General features: G+C 38.3%; 1 protein-coding gene across 1 annotated transcript; it reads right to left on the bottom strand.

Moving 5' to 3' along the window:
• Nucleotides 1-2874: 2874 nt before the first annotated feature.
• On the bottom strand, nt 2875-22375 carry LOC107723863 (calcium/calmodulin-dependent protein kinase type IV-like). Its single transcript, XM_016532591.1, has 11 exons — nt 21591-22375; nt 19837-19915; nt 19682-19744; nt 19474-19556; nt 18108-18180; nt 7321-7411; nt 7142-7216; nt 6864-6939; nt 5705-5831; nt 5350-5502; nt 2875-3791 (listed from the first exon to the last, which is right to left on the bottom strand). Exons 1-11 carry the CDS (start codon nt 21695-21697, stop codon nt 3312-3314), a joined length of 1407 nt encoding a protein of 468 aa, XP_016388077.1. The 5' UTR covers nt 21698-22375; the 3' UTR covers nt 2875-3311.
• Nucleotides 22376-22648: the final 273 nt, after the last annotated feature.

Consider the following 22648-nt stretch of genomic DNA (forward strand, 5'->3'; position numbering starts at 1 on the left):
TTCGTTGTGAAAGCGAAACTACTTTGTTTGGTCTTCCAAAAGAGGACTATATCGCTTCGTCATGCCTAGAGATGATCTGTGCTGGTTGCTGAGGAAAAACATAAACTTCCTGCTGTGGATCGCCGGATCGGCTTTCATGGACGAAGCGGAGTCCAGCCCGGGGTCGTCACATGTGGTTGCCGCAAGCCCGCCACCTCTGCTCACTTTAGCCCTCCGGCCATTCCTCACTCTAGCCCCCGGCCTCTGCTCACTTTAGCCCTCCGGCCGCTCCTCACTCTAGCCCCCCGCCTCTGCTCACTCTAGCCCTCCGGCCACTCCTCACGCTAGCCCCCCGCCTCTGTTCTCTCTAGCCCTCCGTCCACTCCTCACGCTAGCCCCCCGCCTCTGCTCACTCTAGCCCTCCGGCCACTCCTCACGCTAGCCCCCCGCCTCTGTTCTCTCTAGCCCTCCGTCCACTCCTCACGCTAGCCCCCCGCCTCTGCTCACTCTAGCCCTCCGGCCACTCCTCACGCTAGCCCCCCGCCTCTGTTCTCTCTAGCCCTCCGTCCACTCCTCACGCTAGCCCCCCGCCTCTGCTCACTCTAGCCCTCCGGCCACTCCTCACGCTAGCCCCCGGCCTCTGCTCACTGTAGGCCGCCGTGTGTGACGCTGTTTCGTTGTGAAAGCGAAACTACTTTGTTTGGTCTTCCAAAAATGGACATGACTAGAAATCAGTGGTTAAGTTGTATTTACAACACTGTTCACATTTCATTACACCAAATACACCAAATACTGTTCTTTTTAGCAGCATCATATGACCCCTTTAAATAGCTCTATTTTGCAACTCAAAACTAGAGCGATTTGTCAACTAGGTTGCGATTAAGTGACGTGACATGTGACATGTGGCCAAGTATGGTGACCCATACTTGGAATTAGTTCTCTGCATTTAACCCATCCAAAGTGCACACACACAGCAGTGAACACACACACACCGTGAACACACACCCGGAGCAGTGGGCAGCCATTTTTGCTGCGGCGCCCGGGGAGCAGTTGGGGTTCGGTGCCTTGCTCAAGGGCACCTCAGTCGTGGTATTGAAGGTGGGAGAGAGCGCTGTACATTCACTCCCCCCACCTACAATCCCTGCCGGTACGAGACTCGAACCTTTGGGTTACGAGTCCGACTCTCTAACCATTAGGCCACGACTTCCCCTTAAGGTTAACATTCATCATAAAAGATGCTTCCTCAGATTCGACATTGAATCCTTCGATGTTGATAGCATTTTAATATTTGGCAAACATATTTTGCACTGAACTGTTATATTTGTGCCCTTTTCTAATTCCTGGATGAAATGATTTTTAAATTTCCAGCGCTGGAACACATTTGTATCACTCGCCCTGGTGCCAACTCTCAGACAGTTTGTAGCCTAGAGCTTTCAGCGGCAATGTAGATTGATGGAATTGGCAGATGTGGTGCGCTGCGAATTCAAACAAGAGAACCAATCAAAAGCAGAACCAATCAGAAAACCAGAAAAAGAGAACCAATCAGAATAGCTTCGCTTTACTAAAGGCCTTTAAATGGCGGGAGACATCGTCCACATCAAAAACAGGCAAAGCAATAAATTAACGTTTTTCAACTGACATTTCCTAGCTTTTTACAGAAAATATTCAGATGTAACCCCCTTTGTAATTGTTAACATTTTCATAAGTAACTGTAATTTAATTACACTTTTTTTTTCTCAGTAACTGTAACGGATACAGTTACATTTATTTTGTAATTAAATTACGTAACTCTGTTACATGTAACTAGTTACTCCCCAACACTGTTCATACATAACCATGTTCCAGTGATGTCTAATTAGGCTACTGTTTATGTCAGCAGTATGTACAAAGCATTCTTGTTTGGCAAAGATCGAAATAAAGTAGAATGAGAGAAGCAACTATATAATATACTGAAACATTTTGCAATGCTGTTACATGTTCATAGAGGCAGATAAATTTAGCCTACATAAAGTTCACCAAAAACAGCCCTTCAACATTGAAAAATATTCTTCCATGCCTTCAATCCTAAGCGTAGATCTCTGCAGAATTTCCTATTTGAGAAGTTGGAAGCCCCTGTACAGTAGAAGAGGTAGACAGTGTGGCTGAAGCATGCTAGTTGTATTAATTCCACCTCATATAGAAGATTTCTTATAGTACAGTGGCAGTTTAGGTGCGATTTTCAATAAAACATTCCCAGATGTTTAAGAGAGAAGAAGGGGGCTGTACAAAGCATTCTTGTTTGGCAAAGATCGAAATAAAGTAGAATGAGAGAAGCAACTATATAATATACTGAAACATTTTGCAATGCTGTTACATGTTCATAGAGGCAGATAAATTTAGCCTACATAAAGTTCACCAAAAACAGCCCTTCAACATTGAAAAATATTCTTCCATGCCTTCAATCCTAAGCGTAGATCTCTGCAGAATTTCCTATTTGAGAAGTTGGAAGCCCCTGTACAGTAGAAGAGGTAGACAGTGTGGCTGAAGCATGCTAGTTGTATTAATTCCACCTCATATAGAAGATTTCTTATAGTACAGTGGCAGTTTAGGTGCGATTTTCAATAAAACATTCCCAGATGTTTAAGAGAGAAGAAGGGGGCGACTGAATTTGACATCAGTGTGGTAACCCTGAATGACATCAATTCGATTTGATGGGCGATAAACTGCCAAAGATGAGCCGGGAAAAACATAATCCTTGACTGTGGCATTCTGTCATATCCTTCCATTAGTCTGAGCTTTTAGAAACCATTGAAGCATTTTTTTGTAATGTGCTAATACAAAAAGGTTGAATTAAGATGGGGGAAAAGACATATAAAGATACACTTTATATATATATATATATTTATCTATATATATTAATTTATGAATAGTGTATGCAATACACATTTATGGGTCTTTTAGCAGTCATTCCTAAACAAATATGTACTATCACAACATCACAGATACACGATCCTCACTAACTTTAAAGAGAGAACAGGATTGTATGAACAGTTGCATATGATAGCAAATGAAGAAAGAGCAACATGAATTTCAGTTCAGATGAGAGACAATCTTATTCACACTGCATGTGCAAAGAGAAAACAACTATGTTTGCTGTGTCGCTAACCTAAAGTTGCCATCAAAGCCACATGCCTCCATACGAAGAGCTTTAAGAAACAGCTCATCATGTGTCAGTCCAGTATTAAAATAGCAAAAGTGGAAGAGGAGAAGAAGAAATTCTCAGTGTATTTTTAAAGCATTGTCTTTGTCCTCCTTTGTCTTCCGTGAGAATCCAAATCTTTAGATCATCCAGGCTACTGACATTCTGCCGTACTGCCGCCTGCCTCCACGCTCATGGAGAAACCATTACTGAGGTTCTTGGGACTGGGTGGGGTGGTGCTCACCGCCGAAGGCTCGTGTTTGCCTCCCGGATCCACTGAGCAGCTCTTCTTGGGCACCCTGGGCCGAACCACTGGAGCCTTCGGAAGGACGGAGGTCTGCCTGTGTCCCTCTGCTATCAGGGGTGGGCGAGTGGGCATGGGCCCAGATAGGACAGAAGGTTTAGATTTATGGGTAGGGTGGAGGGGGGGACACGAGGGACTCAGGGCACCATCTTCAACCTTCTCAGATCCCTCTTTAATGGGAATGGGCTCTCTTTGAGAATCCACTGTGTTGTCCTTCTGTATGCTGCTCTGGCGTGAGGTCTTGTCTGCGTTAGGCATTTCGCAGCTGTCCGTCCGCCGTCGTGAGCCCTCGTGCATCCGGCTTGTGGCGACCACAGCCTTCATAGCAGCCTATGGATGGAGAAACTCATGATTAATGTGCACTGGTTCAGTAAAATACTCATGATTCTGCTCGTAAAAAGCACAGAAATGTACATTAAAATGCAATTCATGTTGGCAATGACTTGAACACAAAGCATGTTTTTAGTCCTTGTATTAAAATTGATATTAAATTGATATTTTTGACGGTGCATAAAGCCAAGAATGTCAGGTTGACACAACTGTCTTGATATCATAATGAAGATAAACAAGAATAATTAATTTTTAAAGGGATAATTCAGCAAAAATGAAAATTCTGTAATCATTTACTCACCTTCATGTTGTTGCAAACCCATATGACTTTGGTTAATCTTCAAAACACAAATTATATGTGACCCTGGAGCACAAAACCAGTCTTAAGTCGCTGGGGTATATTTGTAGCAATAGCCAAAAAAACATTGTGGGTCAAAATTATCGATTTTTCTTTTATGCCAAAAATCATTAGGATATTAAGTAAAGATCATGTTCCTTGAAGATATTTAGTAAATTTCCTACCGTAAATATATCAAAACTTAATTTTTGATTAGTAATATGCATTGTTAAGAACTTAATTTGGACAACTTTAAAGGCGATTTTCTCAATATTTAGATTTTTTTGCACCCTCAGATTCCAGATTTTCAAATAGTTGTATCTCGGCCAAATATTGTCCTATCCTAACAAACCATACATCAATGGAAAGCTAATTTATTCAGCTTTCAGATGTTTGTGTCTCTCCATCAAAATGTCAAGGTAGCTAAAAAGGTCATAAAGCGGTAATAAAACAAATCCATATGAATCATGTGGTTTAATCCAAGTCTTAATCCAAGTCAAGTCTGAAGAGATATGATTGCTTTATATGATGATCAGATTTAATTTAGACTCAATTCATTTGGATTTATAACCTTTTTGGATTTTCTAAGTTTGGCTACCTGGGCTTTCAATGGAGGGACAGAAAATCAGGTTTAATAAAAAAAAAAAAGTATTTCGAAGATGAAAGTCTTACGGGTCTTATGGGTTTGCAATGACATGAGGGTAAAGTCAGTGATGACAGAATTGTCATTTTAGGGTGAACTATCCCTTTAAGTAGTTATATGCATAATATTTTATTTTATTTAAAAGTGCTTCATTGCTTATTATTCAATTAATTAATGCAATTAATTAATACAAAAAAAAAATTTATACTTTTGTCCACCAAATCAAAGTTATCTGCCAACATGCAAAAAAAACAAAAAACATAAAAGGTAACTTGTTATACTTATTAATTAATTAATAATTCCTGATAAAAAATACCTTATACCTTGAAAAATATATGTAATGATTTACACTTAAATACATATATAAATGCATACAAGGAACAAGTCATTTAAACATTTCTTAAAAAAGGTATAAAAGTTATTAAAATATTGAAATATACATTTATTAAAATTTAAATTAAAAAGCAACTTCAATACAAAGAGGACATTTCTAAACAAAGATTTAAAAATTATTTTTTTTTTTCTTTATGGTGGACACTTTTTTTATCATAGCCAAAACATAGCTATTGGTTGCTGACCTTTAATTTGCGTCGAGCATTAAATTCCTGTAGTTTTCTTTGTGTTGTGTCCATGTGGGAGAACCGGGCTACTTTTCCAAGCACCCATGGGTGCTCCAGAGCCTGTTTGACTGTGAGACGTTTATGAGGGTCCAGCACTATGAGCTTACTAACCTACAGACGACATCAAACAAACATAACCAACAGCTAATGGTGAATAAACAAAGAGCCAGAAAGCTCAGGTGACTGAATAATCAAATCAGCATACGAGTCGGCTGCTGTTGATATTTGATGGAGATACTGTTCTCTCTCATCTCATTTGAAATCAATCTGCAGTGCATGAACATCATCAGCATTACAAACAGGGTACTCTCACCAGATCCTTTGCATTGAGAGACACTTCATCCCACCAGGGGGAGACAAACTCGTAATCACAGTTCAGAATGCGACTGTACATGTACTGATCCCCCCTTGGATCGAAAAATGGTTCAAACCCACACAGCCTGAGGGTGGAGAAAGAAAGAACAGAAGCAGATCGCAGAGAAAAAGCCATTTATAATTTGAACAATGAAATGAAGGGGAAACACACTTACAAGAGTGAAAATACAAGGAGAAGGATATAAAAAAATACAGTAATATGGTGAAATATTATTACAATTTAAAATAACTGTTTTCTATTGTAATATGTTTAATTTAATTTAAAGTAATTTATTCCTGTGATGCAAAGCTGAATTTTCAGCATCATTACTCCAGTCTTCAGTGTCACACGATCCTTCAGAAATCATTCTTATATGCTGATTTTCTGCTCAAGAAACATTTCTTATCATTATCAAACAGTTGTGCTGTTTGATATTTTGTGGAAAGTGTAAAACATTTTTTTTTTTCGGATTCATTGATGGATGGAATGTTCAAAAGAACAGCATTTAGTTTAAAACTTTTGTAATAACATAAATTACCGTCACTGATCAAATTAATGCATACTTAATAAAATAATTAATACTTAATAAAAAAAAATAATATACTGTATATTATTTTCTTTCTCACTGATTTTACAAACCTCTGCCCTTATCTTATATATACATGAAAAAAAACATTAGCTCCTTATGATTAATCACTTGCGTATTTGCCTATATGCTGCGTGGATGTGAGAACACAGGCAAATGATTGCAAATGAATTGGATGCTGAAACATTATTATTACTGGAATTTGCTTGCTTGTGGATATCTAAATGACTTTTATCCAAATGGTACATGTAAAAACAAAGTAAAATAACAACACTGATACAAGATTTACATTTGTAGCAGTTTATGCATTCCCTGGGAACCTTGCGAGCGCCACGCTCTATTATTTGAGCTGCAGGAATGTTTCATGAACTGAATCAACTGATTCTTCAAAAAGAGCAAGATTGACTCTAAGGGAATGATGTTGATTTTTAGTCCGTTCCTCACATATTTCAGAGAAATATGGGAATATGATGCATTTGCAAGTCAGATAAAAGCGTCCACTAAATGAATAAACATTAATGTATTACTCACAAAATATAAAGGATGACTCCCACCGACCACATGTCAACCTCAGGACCGTAAGCGTTTCCTCTGAGGATCTCAGGGGCTGAGTGGATGTGAGAACAGAGCCAAATGATTGCAAATGAATTGGCTGATGAAACGTTATTAGTCATTCACTGGAATTTGCTTGCTTGTTGAGATCTAAATTACTTTTATCTTAGCGATACGTGTAAAAATAAGGAAATCAGCAAGAGGGTGCTTAAATCGTAACACAAATAATGTATTTTCTAATAATAATTTTGACTCACCGCAGTAGCCGGGGGTCCCACATACTGTCTTCATCGTCACTTGCTCATCGATTATTTTAGAAAGACCAAAGTCCGCTGTGGTCATAACAGAAAAGATTGAATCAATAAAACCCATTCATTAATGAAAGAGTTCACAGTTCAGTCTACAATATTCAGTGTAAAAGTATACAGTTTGTTACCTATCTTAAGAGGTGCATCTATTGACAAGTCAGCATAGAGGAGATTTTCTGGTTTGAGGTCTCTGTGAACAACTCCGTTCTCATGTAAGTACTGCAACAGAGACAGAACAGAGGTATCGCAACCAGGGTTATTATAACTAAAACTAAAACCGTAAAAAAAAAAAACATTTTTTGTTATTGGAAATAAAATAAAATATAAAAATAACAAACTTATTTGAATCCAACCAGTTCCCAAGGAAACATTTCTCATTTTCGTTTAGTTTAACTGACATAAATAAATAAATAAAAATCATAGACATATAAAAAATAAATAAAATGACAAGTTTTTAGTAAAAAAATAAAAATATTAAATAAAAACGAATTCAAAGTATTAATAAAAATGTTTTTTTTGCCCATACGTTGAAAATCAGTGGGGTCCAAAACAACATTTGACTCACTGACTTTCATTATATGGACAAATGCATTCTAAACATTCCTTAAATTATCTTATTTTGTATTCCACAGAAAAATGTAAGTCATACAGGTTTTGAAAAGGCATAAGGGTGAGTAAATGAGGACAGAATTTTCCATTTTATGTGAACTATCCCTTTAAGACAAAGTTTCCTTGGTGAATTTCAATGGAATCTGTGGGATTTCGCTTGATTAACTGGATCAAAAGTAAAAACCTGCTAAATGCGATTGCAGCAACATTGAAAAATTTGGATTTTTCTTCATCTCAGAGAGTACTCAGCATTTCTGCAAAGCCCCCACCGCCCCTCATTTAGTAGAGCTGCTCTAATAGGTAATTTGTTATGTTTATTTAATTCATTAGGACTTATTATACAGCGCTAAGAGCATGTTTGTGTGTCTGATTGTGTGTGACTGTAGATGACATCCTCGGTTCTCTGAAGTCCTGATGGAGTGTAGGTGGGAAAGATGAGTTCACTGAGGCAGTCTGGAACAGTTCTCTGTTAAAACAGCTGTCATGAAGGCAGAGACAAACTCAGTATTCAGTGTCTCCTCACTTAAGAGGGATAGTTCTCTGAAAAATGAAAATTCTGTCCTCATTAAGTCACCCTCATGTCATTCCAAACCTGCATTCTTCTGTGGAACATAAAAGGAAACATTTTGGTTGCTCTTTTCTTGCATTCACAATAAATGGTCTAGCTTTGAATGAAATAGCATTGTGGTTCAGTCTTTTGTAGATTCTTCTATATTGTGAGGTACATCTGAGTGAAACAATGAGGAAAAAAATTGGCAGGAACTTGGTTCTATCCATTGGTTGTTGATTGGATTGAGGCAGATCTGAATGTGAGCTTGCAGATGATTGAAAGAAAGGGACTTATGAGTTATGACATTTAAAATAAATAAATAAATAAAAATTATGAGGTCAAAAACATGAAACACATGCATATATATCATTCACAATAAGATCAATAACATGCATGAAAACAGACAGGGTGAAATTTCATTTAGATTTGCATGGATAATCAGTGAGTTGAACTCAACAAATGGATCAGTCTGTTTACTAATCTTTCAGACCTTTTTCCACATTTATAAAGTACATTTCAGAGACATTTTTATCCACAGTGACGTACATTGCATTCACGACAGTGTTATTAGTATCAATGAGAAACTTTTAATTTTTATTAATAGTTTTAATTTATTTTTAATTTTATATTTTGTTTTTATTTAATTTTAAGTTTTAGTTATTTTGTATGTTTTTGTAATTTTGTAATTAGTTTTTGTTTTAAATATGTCTATATAGTTTTATTTATTATTATTATTATTATTATTATTATTATTATTACCATAATAAAGGTTTTCATTGGGAACTAGTTGTATTAAAATAAGTTTAAGTTTGTTTATATATTATTTAATTTCAATTAACAAACATGATTTTTTTTATAACAACCCTGATTCAAAATATGCATTTGTATCAGTTAATGCATTCCCTGGGAACTGAACCCATGACCTAAGGTTAGAGGTCAAGTGATTCTTTAAAAAGATCTAGAGTGACTTTAAGGGAATAATGATGTCAATATTCAGTCTGTTCCTCATATATTTCAGAGAAATATGGGAATATAATGCAAAAGATTTATGGACCATAGCTCTAGTCCTGTAAAAGACTGACTAGTATATTCTTCAAAATTTCTCCACCTGTGTTCCACAGAAGAAAGAAAGTCGTACGAGTTTGGAAAGACTTGACAGAATAATGACAGAATTGTCATTTTTGGCTGAACTACTTCTTTAACAAATCATCTCTGGGCTCCAGACAGTGATGCAGAACATGCAGACATATTAGCGCTGCAAATTGCAGACTGTCTTTGGGATGAGAGATGCCTGAAACTTTCAAACCTCCTGTCTTCCCTCAAGTGGTTTTTCTAGCACTCTGTTGAGATCATGGGGTCGTTCTCCATTATCAGGGCATGGGCGTCTGTGATCTGCAGTCTGATAAGTGCGGGGATGACTCATACGGTGTCAGTCCGTGTTAATTAATTTTGTGTTCGTAGGCACAAGACAGATGTTGCTCCTTTAACACAATTCCAAAAATATAATAGTGCATCACGGCGGGCAAGGAGACAATGATTTCCTGGTAAATGTGAGCCCAGCAGAACCCGATGAAGTACAGAAAGTGTTTGGCAGATGACAAAGTGTAAATTGAAGGCGGCAGGAGTCACTCTTGTGTTTTAGCACATGACTAGTGTGAAAACCGGAGATGAGTCAGTCCTACTACAGACTCATATGTTCGAAATAAGCTTCTGGAGTTCTCTAAACATTTAATTAAATACTCTGTTTGATGGTTTAAACAGGGTTAAGATGGTGTTGTTTTTACTTGATGTTGAGGTATCATCATAAATGATTTAGGAAATTAAAAACAAAGCTAGATGTTTACATTTTCTAAAGAATACGTGAGTCGAAAATTCTGTTATGAGTCCACGCTAACGCTAAGTGTTCGCCAGAGTGCTGTTCTGTGATTGCCAAAGTGTTGTGACTAGATTTAGCAGGCTGCTATGCAGTTGTTAGGGTACTCTGTGGTTGCTAGGTGGTTTGTCAAGTCAATATAGGATTTTTGAGCTAGCTAGCTGAGCTGTGCTAGGGCTGGGTGATAAACGATATCATGTTGAAATTGCGATAAAATTTGTCAATCACAATGATAAGCTCTGGACATTTTTACTCGATATGGATTAATCTAACAGCTGATCACACAGCAGAAATAAACGGTCAGTCAGTGCATGTGGCTTATATGTCTGCATGTTCTGTGTGTCTCTGTGTGAAGGAGTGGTGTAGTTTTGTCTACTACACAAGCTCAAACAGACATGACGCTCACATTGTTTTCAACACCTGCCTTCTCAATATATGAGACATGAACTTCATCTCCAGAGCTGCTCTGAGAGTCACTTCATCAGCTTTACACCATTACATTTGAGAAAAACTACCATCAAACACACACTGAAACTAAAATATAATTTTGGCTTACCCTGAAGAAATTATGACAGAAATATATTAATATTTATACTAAAATTACGTACTTCTCAAAATAATAATAATATTATTATTATTTTTAAGGAATGTCATACAACCAGATATTTTTTCATCCAGTTTTAATTTATACAGTTCTATTGTCCAGCATCTTATTTGACAAAAAGGTGCAATATTTTGTTGTAAATTAATTGTTATATTTTCATATGATTACATTTTAAAGATTACCTACATTGTTAACATTGTAATAATTCATTTCATTAGCCACCATTTTTTATGATACATTTGAATTAAATCATAAAGCTGTAACATGATGGTGCTGTAAAGAGCACACAACGAAGGATTCCACAAAAGTCTTTTAATTATAAATCCAAGAGCAAACAAGGCAGGGGTAGCACAAACACAAATGTAGGCATAACAAATAACCAGCAAAGGAACTGAACAAAGCATGAAGCAAGTATAAATAATGGGGCTAGTGAAACAGAGACACCTGAGAGTAATAGGTAACTAAGGAAACTAATGACGAGCTGATCAGAACTAAACGAGGCAGGAGAACAGGAACTGATATAACACAGAGAAGTTCATAACCGTGACAGTAACTCCCCCTCCCGGAAGGCGGTTCATCGCATAGCAAAGCGTCCATCTGAGGAGGGAGGGAGGGGGCTCTGGAGATGGGTAAAGAACAGGAGATTGACAGTGAACAGGAAGTGGAGCAGGAAACTAGGGCGCCGAAGATGGTGGGAGGAGCCGGAGTAGCCAGGTGGAGATTCAGACCGCAGCAAGGACGGCGATCCACGGTGGAGTCGCTGGAGATGGAGCTGACGACACCAGGGGGCTGATTGACGGAGACGTAGCCGATGGAGTGGGAGACCAGGTCGGAGATGGAGAGCCACAGAGCCAGGGTGATGCCAAGGATCCGGAGGGCCAAGGTGGAGCTGACAGCTTAGGTGACCGAGGCAGAGGCAGGGATCCAGAAGACCGCTGTGAAGCCGGAGCGACAGAAGACCAAGGTGGAGCTGGAGGGAAGGAGGAGCCAGAGGGATGGAGAGACGAGGCAAAGCCGGGGGAGTAGAATCCCGTAGCAGAGGAAGGATGATGACTGACAAGATGGATCCGGAGGGATGAGGGAGCCCAGAGGAGCCAGTGGGATGACGGGACACAGTGGAGACGAAGGAGCAAAGAGCCAAGGTGGAGCTGATGGGTCGGAGGGCCGAGGTGGAGTCCTGTTTTCGAAGGCTGAAGGCGGAGACAGGATCCTCGCGCCTAAGTGGAGCTGGAGTCTGTAAGGCCCGAGGTGAATCAGAGTGCCCGGATGGCGCTGACTAATGGCGCTTTTCCACTGCGTGGTACGACTCGGCTCGGTACGGCTTAGTACGGCACGGCACGGCTCGGGTTGCGTTTCCACTGCAGTTTAGTACCGCTTTAGAGTGGGCGGGATTATTCACATGTCGTTATACCAGTGGAAAACCCCCCAAAAGTGAACCGTACCGAGCCGTACCGTGCCGTACCATGCAGTGGAAAAGTGCCATAAGAGTGATCTGAGGTACTGACAGGAACCAGCGGAGGCAGGGCTGAGGAACTGGCTGATTTTAGGAGAGGAGGTGGGAGAGGGAGGCTGAGAGGGAACACAGGAGAACAGGAGCTGGGCGGAACCAGTGGAAACTCAGGAGATGTAGGACAATCAGGAGAACTGGGTATTACCTCCCCAAACCAGTCCATCAAATCCACATCAAAAATGTCTTTCAGTTCCGCCAAATAGTTTTCAGAGGCCAGCATTAGCTTACCTTCAGCGGTGGGAGTGTGGGCTGGGTCTTAATTCATTCCCTCGATCTCCACGAGGAACCCCACAGCGATGCATGATGTTGCCAGCTCACACACCTGGTCAGATGTGTTTTGAGGCTCTGGCTCCAGGACAATGAGTCTCTCTGTCACTCTGTTTTGCGATGGCTCGTCAATCACGGTGGGCTCTGGCTCTCTGTCTGCGGTGAGCTCTGGCATACGTTCCGCTCTGGGTCTGGAGTGGGGCTGGTGAAGTCCTTCTCAGTGGGGCAGACGGTGAATGAAGATACATTGTTCACCAGCACCCACTCCACAAATGCGGTGAAGCTCCCTCGAGGACCATCCCCAGACACCTTAGCCTTTGTCGAGGAGTTTAATCCATCATAGTAAAAAGTACATATAGGCAGCTGTCTGGGTAGTGTGTATGGTAGGCTAGATCTAAAAATCCCTCGTGTGGTCCTCAAGGGAGCAATCCTCTTGCTCCAGGCAAAGGAGCTGAATTGCTGGTAAATTCATAAGTGAAGAAACAAAACAAAAAGAAAGAGAAGTGCCGCAAAATATTCTACTTCTTTAGGCCGGTTATTCTGTAACGAGCTGGTGCTGTAAAGAGCGCACGATGAAGGAGAGAAATCCACAAAAGCCTTTAAATTATAAATCCAAGAGCAAACAAGGCAGGGGTAACACAAACACAAATGTAGGCATAACAAATAACCGGCAAAGAAACTGAACAAAGCACAGAGTATAAATAATGGGGCTAATGAAACAGAAACTCCTGAGAGTAATAGGTAACCAAGGAAACTAATGAGGAGCTCATCAGAACTAAATGGGGCAGGAGAACAGGAACTGAAAGTAACACAACAGAAAAGTTCATAACCGTGAGAGTAGCACAGAATCCAGAAAAAATAAAATGAAAAACACAGAATTTAGGGAAAAATAAAACAGATTTTAAATTAAATTAAAAAGGTAGCTACTCTGTGGGGTTTAATTGTGAACAAACAAGTTATGTTTACATTCATTTTCAAGGTCTAGCAAACATGTGGAAAGCACTCCTTTCCCCATTATTAGTAAATAAATACTGTGGTCAGTATCGACATTGTACGATATGGAAAAAAAATTACTGTGATAATATTTTTGGCCATATCACCCAGCCCTGTGCTACTGAGGTCCTGGTGAAAACAGATCAGATACAAATACGAAGATTTGCCAAAATCGTCATATATGCACATACATAAACCTTATGTCACAATCAACTCCTACAGATTATGTCATAGACAACGTGGATTAAACAGATCCGATCAAGACACATCGACACAACATTCGACACATAAATGTGGCCTCCGCATTGTTGCTTCATTGTCAGATTGCGGAGATGTTATGTAATGCCAGCCCACATTCCTCCTGCTCAGGAAGATTAAAAGCTGGGGGAAAAAATTGCAATGTTTTTTTTTTGTCCTGAGAAGATTATTTTTGACTAGCAGCTCTGCACACATATCCGCTTACTCTACCGTTCGCTTTTGAGTGACGACAAGACTGACCCACATCTCCAAACCCCTCCACTGTCAGCCCATCGCTGGACATGTGTTCAGCCACGCCAACACATACACAATAATCCTTCGGCTGAGAATGCATTAAAATAACTGCTGTCTCTCATGACACGCATCATCATATCATGCTATTTGGTCATATTATTTACCTCACATTAAAGGCACCGTATTATGCACAATTTGTAGCATTTAATTTTTCCCCTGAGGTCTTGTAATGTTGCTCACGTTTGTTTTACACTACATTTTCTAAGCTCTCTCTGATCCTCAGAAATAAACTTTTTTTGGCTATTGTACTTCAAGACTTCTACAGCATATTTAAAGGAATATTCTGGTCCAATAGAGTGCAACAGTCGAGTTCCGGAAGTAAAAACTCCACCATTTTATCCATAGGGAAATAGATTTTTAACAATATAGACCTTTAAAGATAGACCTGTAGTGAGTTCTGAGGTTGTTAATCGATTGTATATGCTTTTGTTGAACACATCTGCTCGCATTCATTCAATTGATTTTTAAAATATTCACGTTTAAAAGTGGAATTTGTGGTGAGAAACTACATTACCCATGATGCTGAACAGAAAATTCCACCAATCAGAGAGTCACAGCAAGCAAAGCATGTAAAAAGAGATGCTCCGCCCACTCACATGAAGCACTGTGTCTCCTTATGCTCTCAAAATACTTAAATATTTGTATATAGAAGCATATTTTGCAATTAACTTAACTTTTATTGTTTCTATAGATAGAACCAACAACTTTAAATTAATAGTTTATTCATATTTTATTATAGTTTATATTTATAGTTTATTAATATTTCTCCATCATTTTTAATTTGCTTAATGTCATTTGCAATGCTTCATGGGATTGTAGTTCTTTCCCTCACTAAATACGTTAATTACACAGTTTACTAGACAGTCAAATACTTTTTTGCTTCAAATAAAAGTTTGTAATGTTGTAATTCACCTTGTAGCTGGTTGGTTTGGTTCATGGCTTATAATGCTTTAACAAAGATTTTTCCCTTTTGGAAAAATGAATGGAAAACTACAAAAAATACTAAAATATGGGTCATAATAATTTTGATACATGCCTTCGTATCTTTAAAGAAAAGCAAAAATAAAGCTTACGATAAGGCACTTACAATGGAAGTGAATGGGGCCATTTTTTTTTAAGTGAAAGCAGAAATATAAAGCTTATAGTTTTATAAAAGTACTCAAATTAGCTTTTCTTTTAAAACCTGTACTTGAGTTATAAAGTGGTTCTTGTCATTTTTACAGTCATTTTTAGGGTCAATGGCTTTCTGTTGTCAACAAAAACTACATATCATTTTTACAGAGCTAAGGTTTGTAAGCAATTCCTCTCACTAAAATCATGTTAACATGCATATTGGTTACATCTTGTGGCTATAGTTCTGAAACACGAAGCATTTTGATGTTAACAAACTTGTCCCATTCACTTCCATTTTAAGTAACCCAGATTAGATTTTTTCTTTTTTTTAAAGGGGTGATGACATGAGAAACCAAATTTGCCTTGATCTTCTGGCATATAAGATGTCTTTGTACTATTAAAACTTCCTGCAAGTTTCATAGCTTAAGACGTCCTCTCCATTATAAACGAAGCATTTATTTAATCAAGCTCCAAATACGGCTCGTTGTGGATCCTATGGGGTAAGGTGACGTCACCTAGCACCAGTCGTTTACATATGACCGCCTCCAGCGCAAGACAACTACGCCTAATTTTGCATCATTGCATCGTTGTCACGCCCACAGGTGTTCAGGTGTGTGCAGTGAGTGGGTCTGAAGAAGTAACTGTTTACAATAAGATTGCGATGCCACGCAGATGTGCCATTCCTGGCTGTGGAAAATGTTTGAATACGCTGCCGAAGGATCTAGACATCAGGGAAAAATGGATTCAGTTTATTTTTTACGAACGTCCCAGTCACGTCAGTGTTAATTTACGCATTTGTTCACTACATTTCACGGATGACTGTTTTGAGAACAAATCGCAGTATGATGCTGGCTTTGCCAGAACACTTTTGCTTAAAGATCAGGCCGTGCCGACTATTCTGGACCCAACAACAATGCCGCAAACTGTAAGTAATGTATTTCATGTAAAAACTACTTTTTAAAATGTTAATTGCAGTTCAATTCATAATGAATAATCACAGTGTTTTTACTTAGTTTACTTGCATATTGTTTTCGGAGTCCGTCATGTTCAGGCCCCGTGTTAAAAGACATTAGCCAATCATAACAGTGGGCGGTTACACTGAACTCTTAAAGGGGAAAACCCCCCAAAACCGACTGTTTGAGTCAGAGGATGAGAAACGGGGTGGAAAAATTTCATAAATCACTACATTTTTAAAGTTTTTCGTCCAAAAAAACTATAGTAATATTATAATTGAAACTAAGGGAACATAATAAAACAAACCAAAAACCCCATTTCATGACCCCTTTAAAGAAGTTAAGTGGTATATAAAACCATGATCCCTACTGGTGATAATAAAATAATAAAAAAAGAAGACTTTTTGTTGAGTGTGGATCATGGTTTTATATTCTAAGTATTTTAATAGATTGACACACCAAAATAAAATATTAAGTGACAAAAGAGCGCGGTGCAAACGGCTTTGTGGAACTTTAAAGAAGTGGAAATGAATTTTGTGGTAATCAACATTATGGCACAAATGCTGTCAATGAAGTATTGTAAACAGGTTATTTCTTTAAGACTTCAATATGTAAATGATCTTTATTATGATTATCTAACTTCTACATGTATAATTCACGCTGTCATTCTTTAATGTGGACTAATATTAACTAGGCATTGACCTGTAAGCTTGGGTGGTAATATGTTAATGAGTTATAACATCAAAACCATGGCAATTTCTGAAAGCAGAATATTTAACCGTGTTTCCACCAAAGCACCAAAGCCTTGCTGTGAGTGCTTGAGAGAGCTTCTGCAGCGCAGCACTTTCAGTTGAGATGCTTTGGTTGCTATGATACGGAATATCCGCTAAAGTAATACGGCAGAGGCATCGCGGATGAAATGTTTCTCCAAACATTATTTTTTATAACAATATTGTGGTAGTCTGGGAACTCCATCTGGTACAGACATGAATACTTGGAGACAAGCAATATTAACTTCTCCATTGTTGATCAGTCGTAGTACAAGCAGGATGTGACGGCTGGTCGATGTGGTATTAGTCCCGCCCCTCCACTGTGATTGGTTGGCTGACTAAAAAGTGACAGTGATGAGCACTGAGATTTACCCAAAGTTGAACATTCTTCAACTCTCAGCGGTGAGAAAAAAAAAAGTTCAGCGCCTCGCCACGCTCCTGGCGTTTTAAAAAACGCGCCGCTCCCATTGAAAATAATTGAAAAAATATGCTAGCCTCGAGAAAAAACGCATTAAAGGGGTCATATGGTGCTATTTTAAAGATCATTATTTTGTGTATTTGGTGTAACAGAATATGTTGACATGCTTTAATGCTCAAAAAACACATTATTTTTCAAATACTGTACATTATTGTAGGTCCTCTATGCCCCGCCTCTCAAAAGCCCCCTCCTTTGACAAGCGCAGTCTGCTCTGATTGGCCAGCTGACCCAGTGCATTGTGATTGGCCGAACACCACAAGCACGCGTCGGAAATGTAACGCCTAGAACGAGCCGTTTTAGGTAGGCGAGGCTGATTCTTAACTTTTATAAAGAAATCTCTTTGGATTTGAGACTTTAGTCTTTGCAGCTTTACAGATCTTCTTTATGCACCAAGAGCTTGTAACACTCCAAAGAGAAAGGAAAAATTGAAATCGCATCATATGACCCCTTTAATGGACATGCGGCCTTAGAGTATGTCTACCCAGTACATCAGACTCTTTTACTTCAAAAGAGCCAGGAAAATCTGTGTTCCTCTTTAAAGTCTAAAGATCCACGTTACCCTTATTGCCTTTTAAACATGAATAGAAAATCTCTGTGTGGGTGAAAAGTAAATTTTTATATCCCATGATTTATTTGGTCTTACCGCCACAGCCTCCAGGATCTGTTTGATAACATGAGCTGCATCTCTCTCACTGTAGTAGCCCCTCTCCACAATCCTGAAACAATACACAACCATCTCAGAGACAAATTCATCATAAAAAACATCACATAGCATGTATATATACTATCCTATGTTTTCAAACATGAGCATCCGATGTTTAGGCGTCTGTGTGTGGATCTGGCAACATTTAGTGCTCTGTTTAGCAGTGTGTAGGCAAACGCATCCTGCTCCTGCACCAAACCCACTTAAACCAATTATCGGGAACTTGTTTTATTCAATTACATCTCACAGTGCTGGGTAGAAGAACAGATAGAAAGCCCACTGAGCTGTAAGAACTTGAGCCAGGAGATGTTCATGATAAAGAATAAATGAGATTCCTGTGCTGAGACTACAGTAGGATCTAAGGAGAAACATCTGGCCCTCATCGTATCAATACATGGTGGAAGATCATCTCTTGATAATCTTTAAGCAGCAAGATTATCATATATTATATTAAGGAGTTTTCCATGCCATCATTTCCTGACCCTCATGTTGTTCCAAATCTGGATTTTCTTTCTTCTGTGCAGTGTTGTTATTGTTAAATAAAACGAAAACAGTTCAAGCTGAACTAAATTATATATATATATATATATACAGTGGGTACGGAAAGTATTCAGACCCCCTTAAATTTTTCACTCTTTGTTATATTGCAGCCATTTGCTAAAATCATTTAAGTTATTTTTTTTTTCTCATTAATGTACACACAGCACCCCATATTGACAGAAAAACACAGAATTGTTGACATCTTTGCAGTGTATTAATATTTTATTCATACATTTTTTATTAATTTTAGCTTTACCTTACTTCCCAAAAATGTGTTAGATGAAACATTAGATGGAAAATATAAAAAATGGAAACTTAAATAATACAATTAATACATAGTATAAAAAATGTTTAAGTTGGAGTACTACACCTACTAAAACTAAAACTAAAATAAAAAATAAGGCTAAAAACAGCTAAATTAAAATGTAAACCGAAAAATATAAAAGATTAATAAAAAATTAAATATTCAAGATATTCATAAATTCTATACTTGTATATAAATAATGCTAAAATAACACTGCTTCTGTGGAACACAACATAAGATATTCAGATTTTTTATATATATATATATATATATACAGTGGAAGTTGTTTTTTCTAAATATTCTGTTTTATGTTGTGATATACAGGTTTAGGGCAATATGAGGGTGAGTAAATGATGACAGAATTCTCATTTTTGTGGGTGAACTATTTCTTTAAGCAGATGATGAATGTCATAAATCCTGTTTTACATTTGAATTGCCTCTCATTAATGAAGCACATCATACCTGTCAAAGAGCTCTCCACCTGTGACCAGCTCTAGGATGAGAAAGATCTCCGTCTCTGTTTCAAAAATTTCCTTCAAACGAATCTGAATGAAAACATAGTGAGAACAGTCACATCAGAACAAGCCCATCGATATTCTCACAGAATGAACATTAAATATTTCATAACAATGCGAACAATGTGATGTTGCCAGGAACATAAATATCTTACAATATTTGGATGAGAGAGACGCAGCAAGACTCCGATCTCTGTCCTCACAATTTTCTTGTCAATCTGAGTTGATGACACAACGAACATAACCTCAAACAGTCATTCTGGGATTTCAAGAAGAATGAAAATATCTTTATAATCACAGCTGAACGTACGGTTTTCTTCAAGACCTTCACAGCATAAGGTTTCTCAGTTTGCTTCTCTTCACAGCGAAACACAACAGATGTGGCACCCCTGGTGGTTAACACAAAAGCAATCTTTACATAGTAATAATTAAATGAAGATCTTAAATTTGATAATCGTGCATCATAGCAATTACTATACACAAACACATTGCACAAAGTGACAGATTGGAAGATACTAATAAAACCAAGATGTTCAATGAAGGAAAAGTGTTGGCATTTCACGACGGTGACCTCCACCGCTCAACTAGTCATTGAGGTTCTTACCTACATTCTACCTCCCCCATGATCACATTATTATGTCCATGGCAACTGAATCTAAACAATCAGTGTCCATGACGACAGAAAATACTGAAGAAGGGAATACACATTTATAGCGTTTCTGCAGGTTTTCGCCTAATTCTACTAAATTAAAATAGAATTCCTAACTTCCAGCCATTAGGACCACAAATAAACTGGCCTTCACTGATATTTTTTTTCACGGCTGCATTATGTTATACACTATACAGTATTTGTGTGTCTTCATGTTGTCTCTCAGATCTTGTCTTTGCTTTTCATGGTCAGTGAATGACTCAATCAGGCGAGCACTCAAAGAGAAGGCCATCATTTCTCCATCTGCTACCTTGTTATCCAACGCTTCAACACATCAGTGTCTGACAAACAGTCCTCAGCATAATCAGCAATAGACTTCAAAGTACTCACAGTCATACAATGCAACTAGATACATTAAAAACATTTCGTTCTGCGAAAATGAGTCCCATAGAAGTCCTTCTCTCTGCTGAATTTCACACGGGCATGATGCCAGACTGAAATCCGGTGACAGCATCAACAGCTCAACATTTTGCATCCCACATCCTGGGAGGTAATGATGACATTTTAGGTGACATTTGCAAAGACTGGGTGCTTCCTTAATGTGCTCAATTAAGTGCATTGTAATTAGTTTACTAAAAAATTGAGCTCAATTAGTTTAGATACCACTCATCCCTAACTGTGACAATTACATGCAACAAAGACTCATTAGCAGTAAAAAAAAAAAAAAAACTTGATTACTACACAAAACCTGAACACTTGTTCACATATAGACATAGGCAGCACAAATGTTTGTACATGACACTGGAGCATCCATGTGTAAATACAGCTCAATAGATATTAAGTATAACATTAGACTAATAATCAGTGTAACCGATATTATTTTATCAATATTTATTTTTTATTTTGGGGGGGGGCCTCTAAAGTATATCTCTCATCACGTTTAACAACAGCTTACAGGTAAAACTTGCATGTTTATTTCTGCCACAACAGGGATGATAACTAATTATATTTAAACACAAGAAACGTAATATATGCATTATGAATATTTTACATTTTTATTTGGCTTATGATGCTCAAATATTTCACAAACATTTTCGCAGAACTGATTAAGTACAAGAGTTAATATTCGTGAAAAATATATTGGTCAAACCGATTTTATCGGTCAACCTCTAACAAAGATAGGCTACAATTATGTTTTTATTGTTGCAATCTTATGATTATTTGTGCCAAAAAGCAATTAAATTAGACAATTAAATATTGGTTCTACATATCAGTTACCAGTATAGAATAACAGTGTCAAACAAAATAGGTCGGCATGTAATAAAGAATAAAATAATATGTGCATAGTGTGTATACGTATGCATTTACACAATAACATCAAAACCAATGCAAAGTGGATGCAGTAATGTACTTACCTGCCTAATTCTGGCCCCATGTTATAGAAATCCTCCACTGTCGCATCTCGGCGCGAGCCATCGACCCAGTATTCCACCGAGCACGCGCCGGAACGAGAGGTGGGCATGATGTACCCTCCGAAGACTGTTCTGCTGTTATGATGAATACAACTACTCCCTTAGATCAGGGAAGCCCAGGAAACGCGATCACTTTCACATCTGGGTGTCAGCTTGAGCTGTGATATGGTTGCTAGTCTATGTGTATGAATCTGTTCGAAGTGATTAATGATTTAAAATGTCCAGGTTTCCATTTCCGTCTGAGTGCGCATATTAAAAGTCAGTCCAGACACTGAAGCATCACTGCGGGCTAGAGGTGATGTCCAAATTCAGTCTATTTTCAACTGATCTATCGATATCCAACGCTAACGCGAAGATATATCTTTAATATTATGGTTTTTACTCGGTTTGCTGAAATGATCTTGATCAAAACAATAAACAAAGGCTGTTTTCAAAGTGGGTCTTCAGCTTCCTAAAGGCGTCACAGATCCCATCCCCAAACCTCCCACGACACACAAAATTCAAGAAAACATCATAATCCTGCGATTCCCAATGTCACAAGCGACAGGACGATGGACGACTCCTTGCTTTGGTCCTCGCCGGAATGAAAAACAACAGATCAGCGTCCTGTACTTCCTTATTTCTCTGATACTTCTCTAAAAGCTGAATATTGTGAATTAGCAGGGTGAAGATTAAGTAAATGTCGTTTGAAATGTAAATATCACACTGCTGTTTGTGCTGGTAAGAGGTGGAGAATGGGAGGGGGTCTGTCTCTCTCTCTCTCTCTTACACACACACACACACACACACACACACACACGCCCTCTCAGCCTCTCTCCCAATCCCTGGCTTTCACTGCGGACTGCAATTGGGAAGCGGAATATTCAATCAAAATAACAAATGTGCTTCTGCTTTATCGTTACGTTTGAGAACCGAGAATCGGTTCATATTCAGAAATACTGGTCGTCGAACGTGCATTTTAACGTGCACCTACTCTGACAGTGTTTCCTGCACTAATCAGA

The sequence above is a fragment of the Sinocyclocheilus rhinocerous genome, unplaced genomic scaffold (genome assembly GCF_001515625.1).
Source record: "Sinocyclocheilus rhinocerous isolate Xijiao unplaced genomic scaffold, SAMN03320098_v1.1 scaffold1296, whole genome shotgun sequence".
Classification (NCBI taxonomy): domain Eukaryota; kingdom Metazoa; phylum Chordata; class Actinopteri; order Cypriniformes; family Cyprinidae; genus Sinocyclocheilus; species Sinocyclocheilus rhinocerous.

What these genes read in the sequence shown, in the direction of transcription:
- LOC107723863 (XM_016532591.1), bottom strand. Translation starts at nt 21,697, where the DNA reads ATGCCCACCTCTCGTTCCGGCGCGTGCTCGGTGGAATACTGGGTCGAT. An exon ending in GGAGTCATCCTTTATATTTT is followed by an intron (nt 5,832 to 6,863) that starts GTGAGTAATACA and finishes CTCCACCCTCAG; the next exon opens with GCTGTGTGGGTTTGAACCAT. An exon ending in ATGCTCGACGCAAATTAAAG is followed by an intron (nt 3,792 to 5,349) that starts GTCAGCAACCAA and finishes CTCCATCCATAG; the next exon opens with GCTGCTATGAAGGCTGTGGT.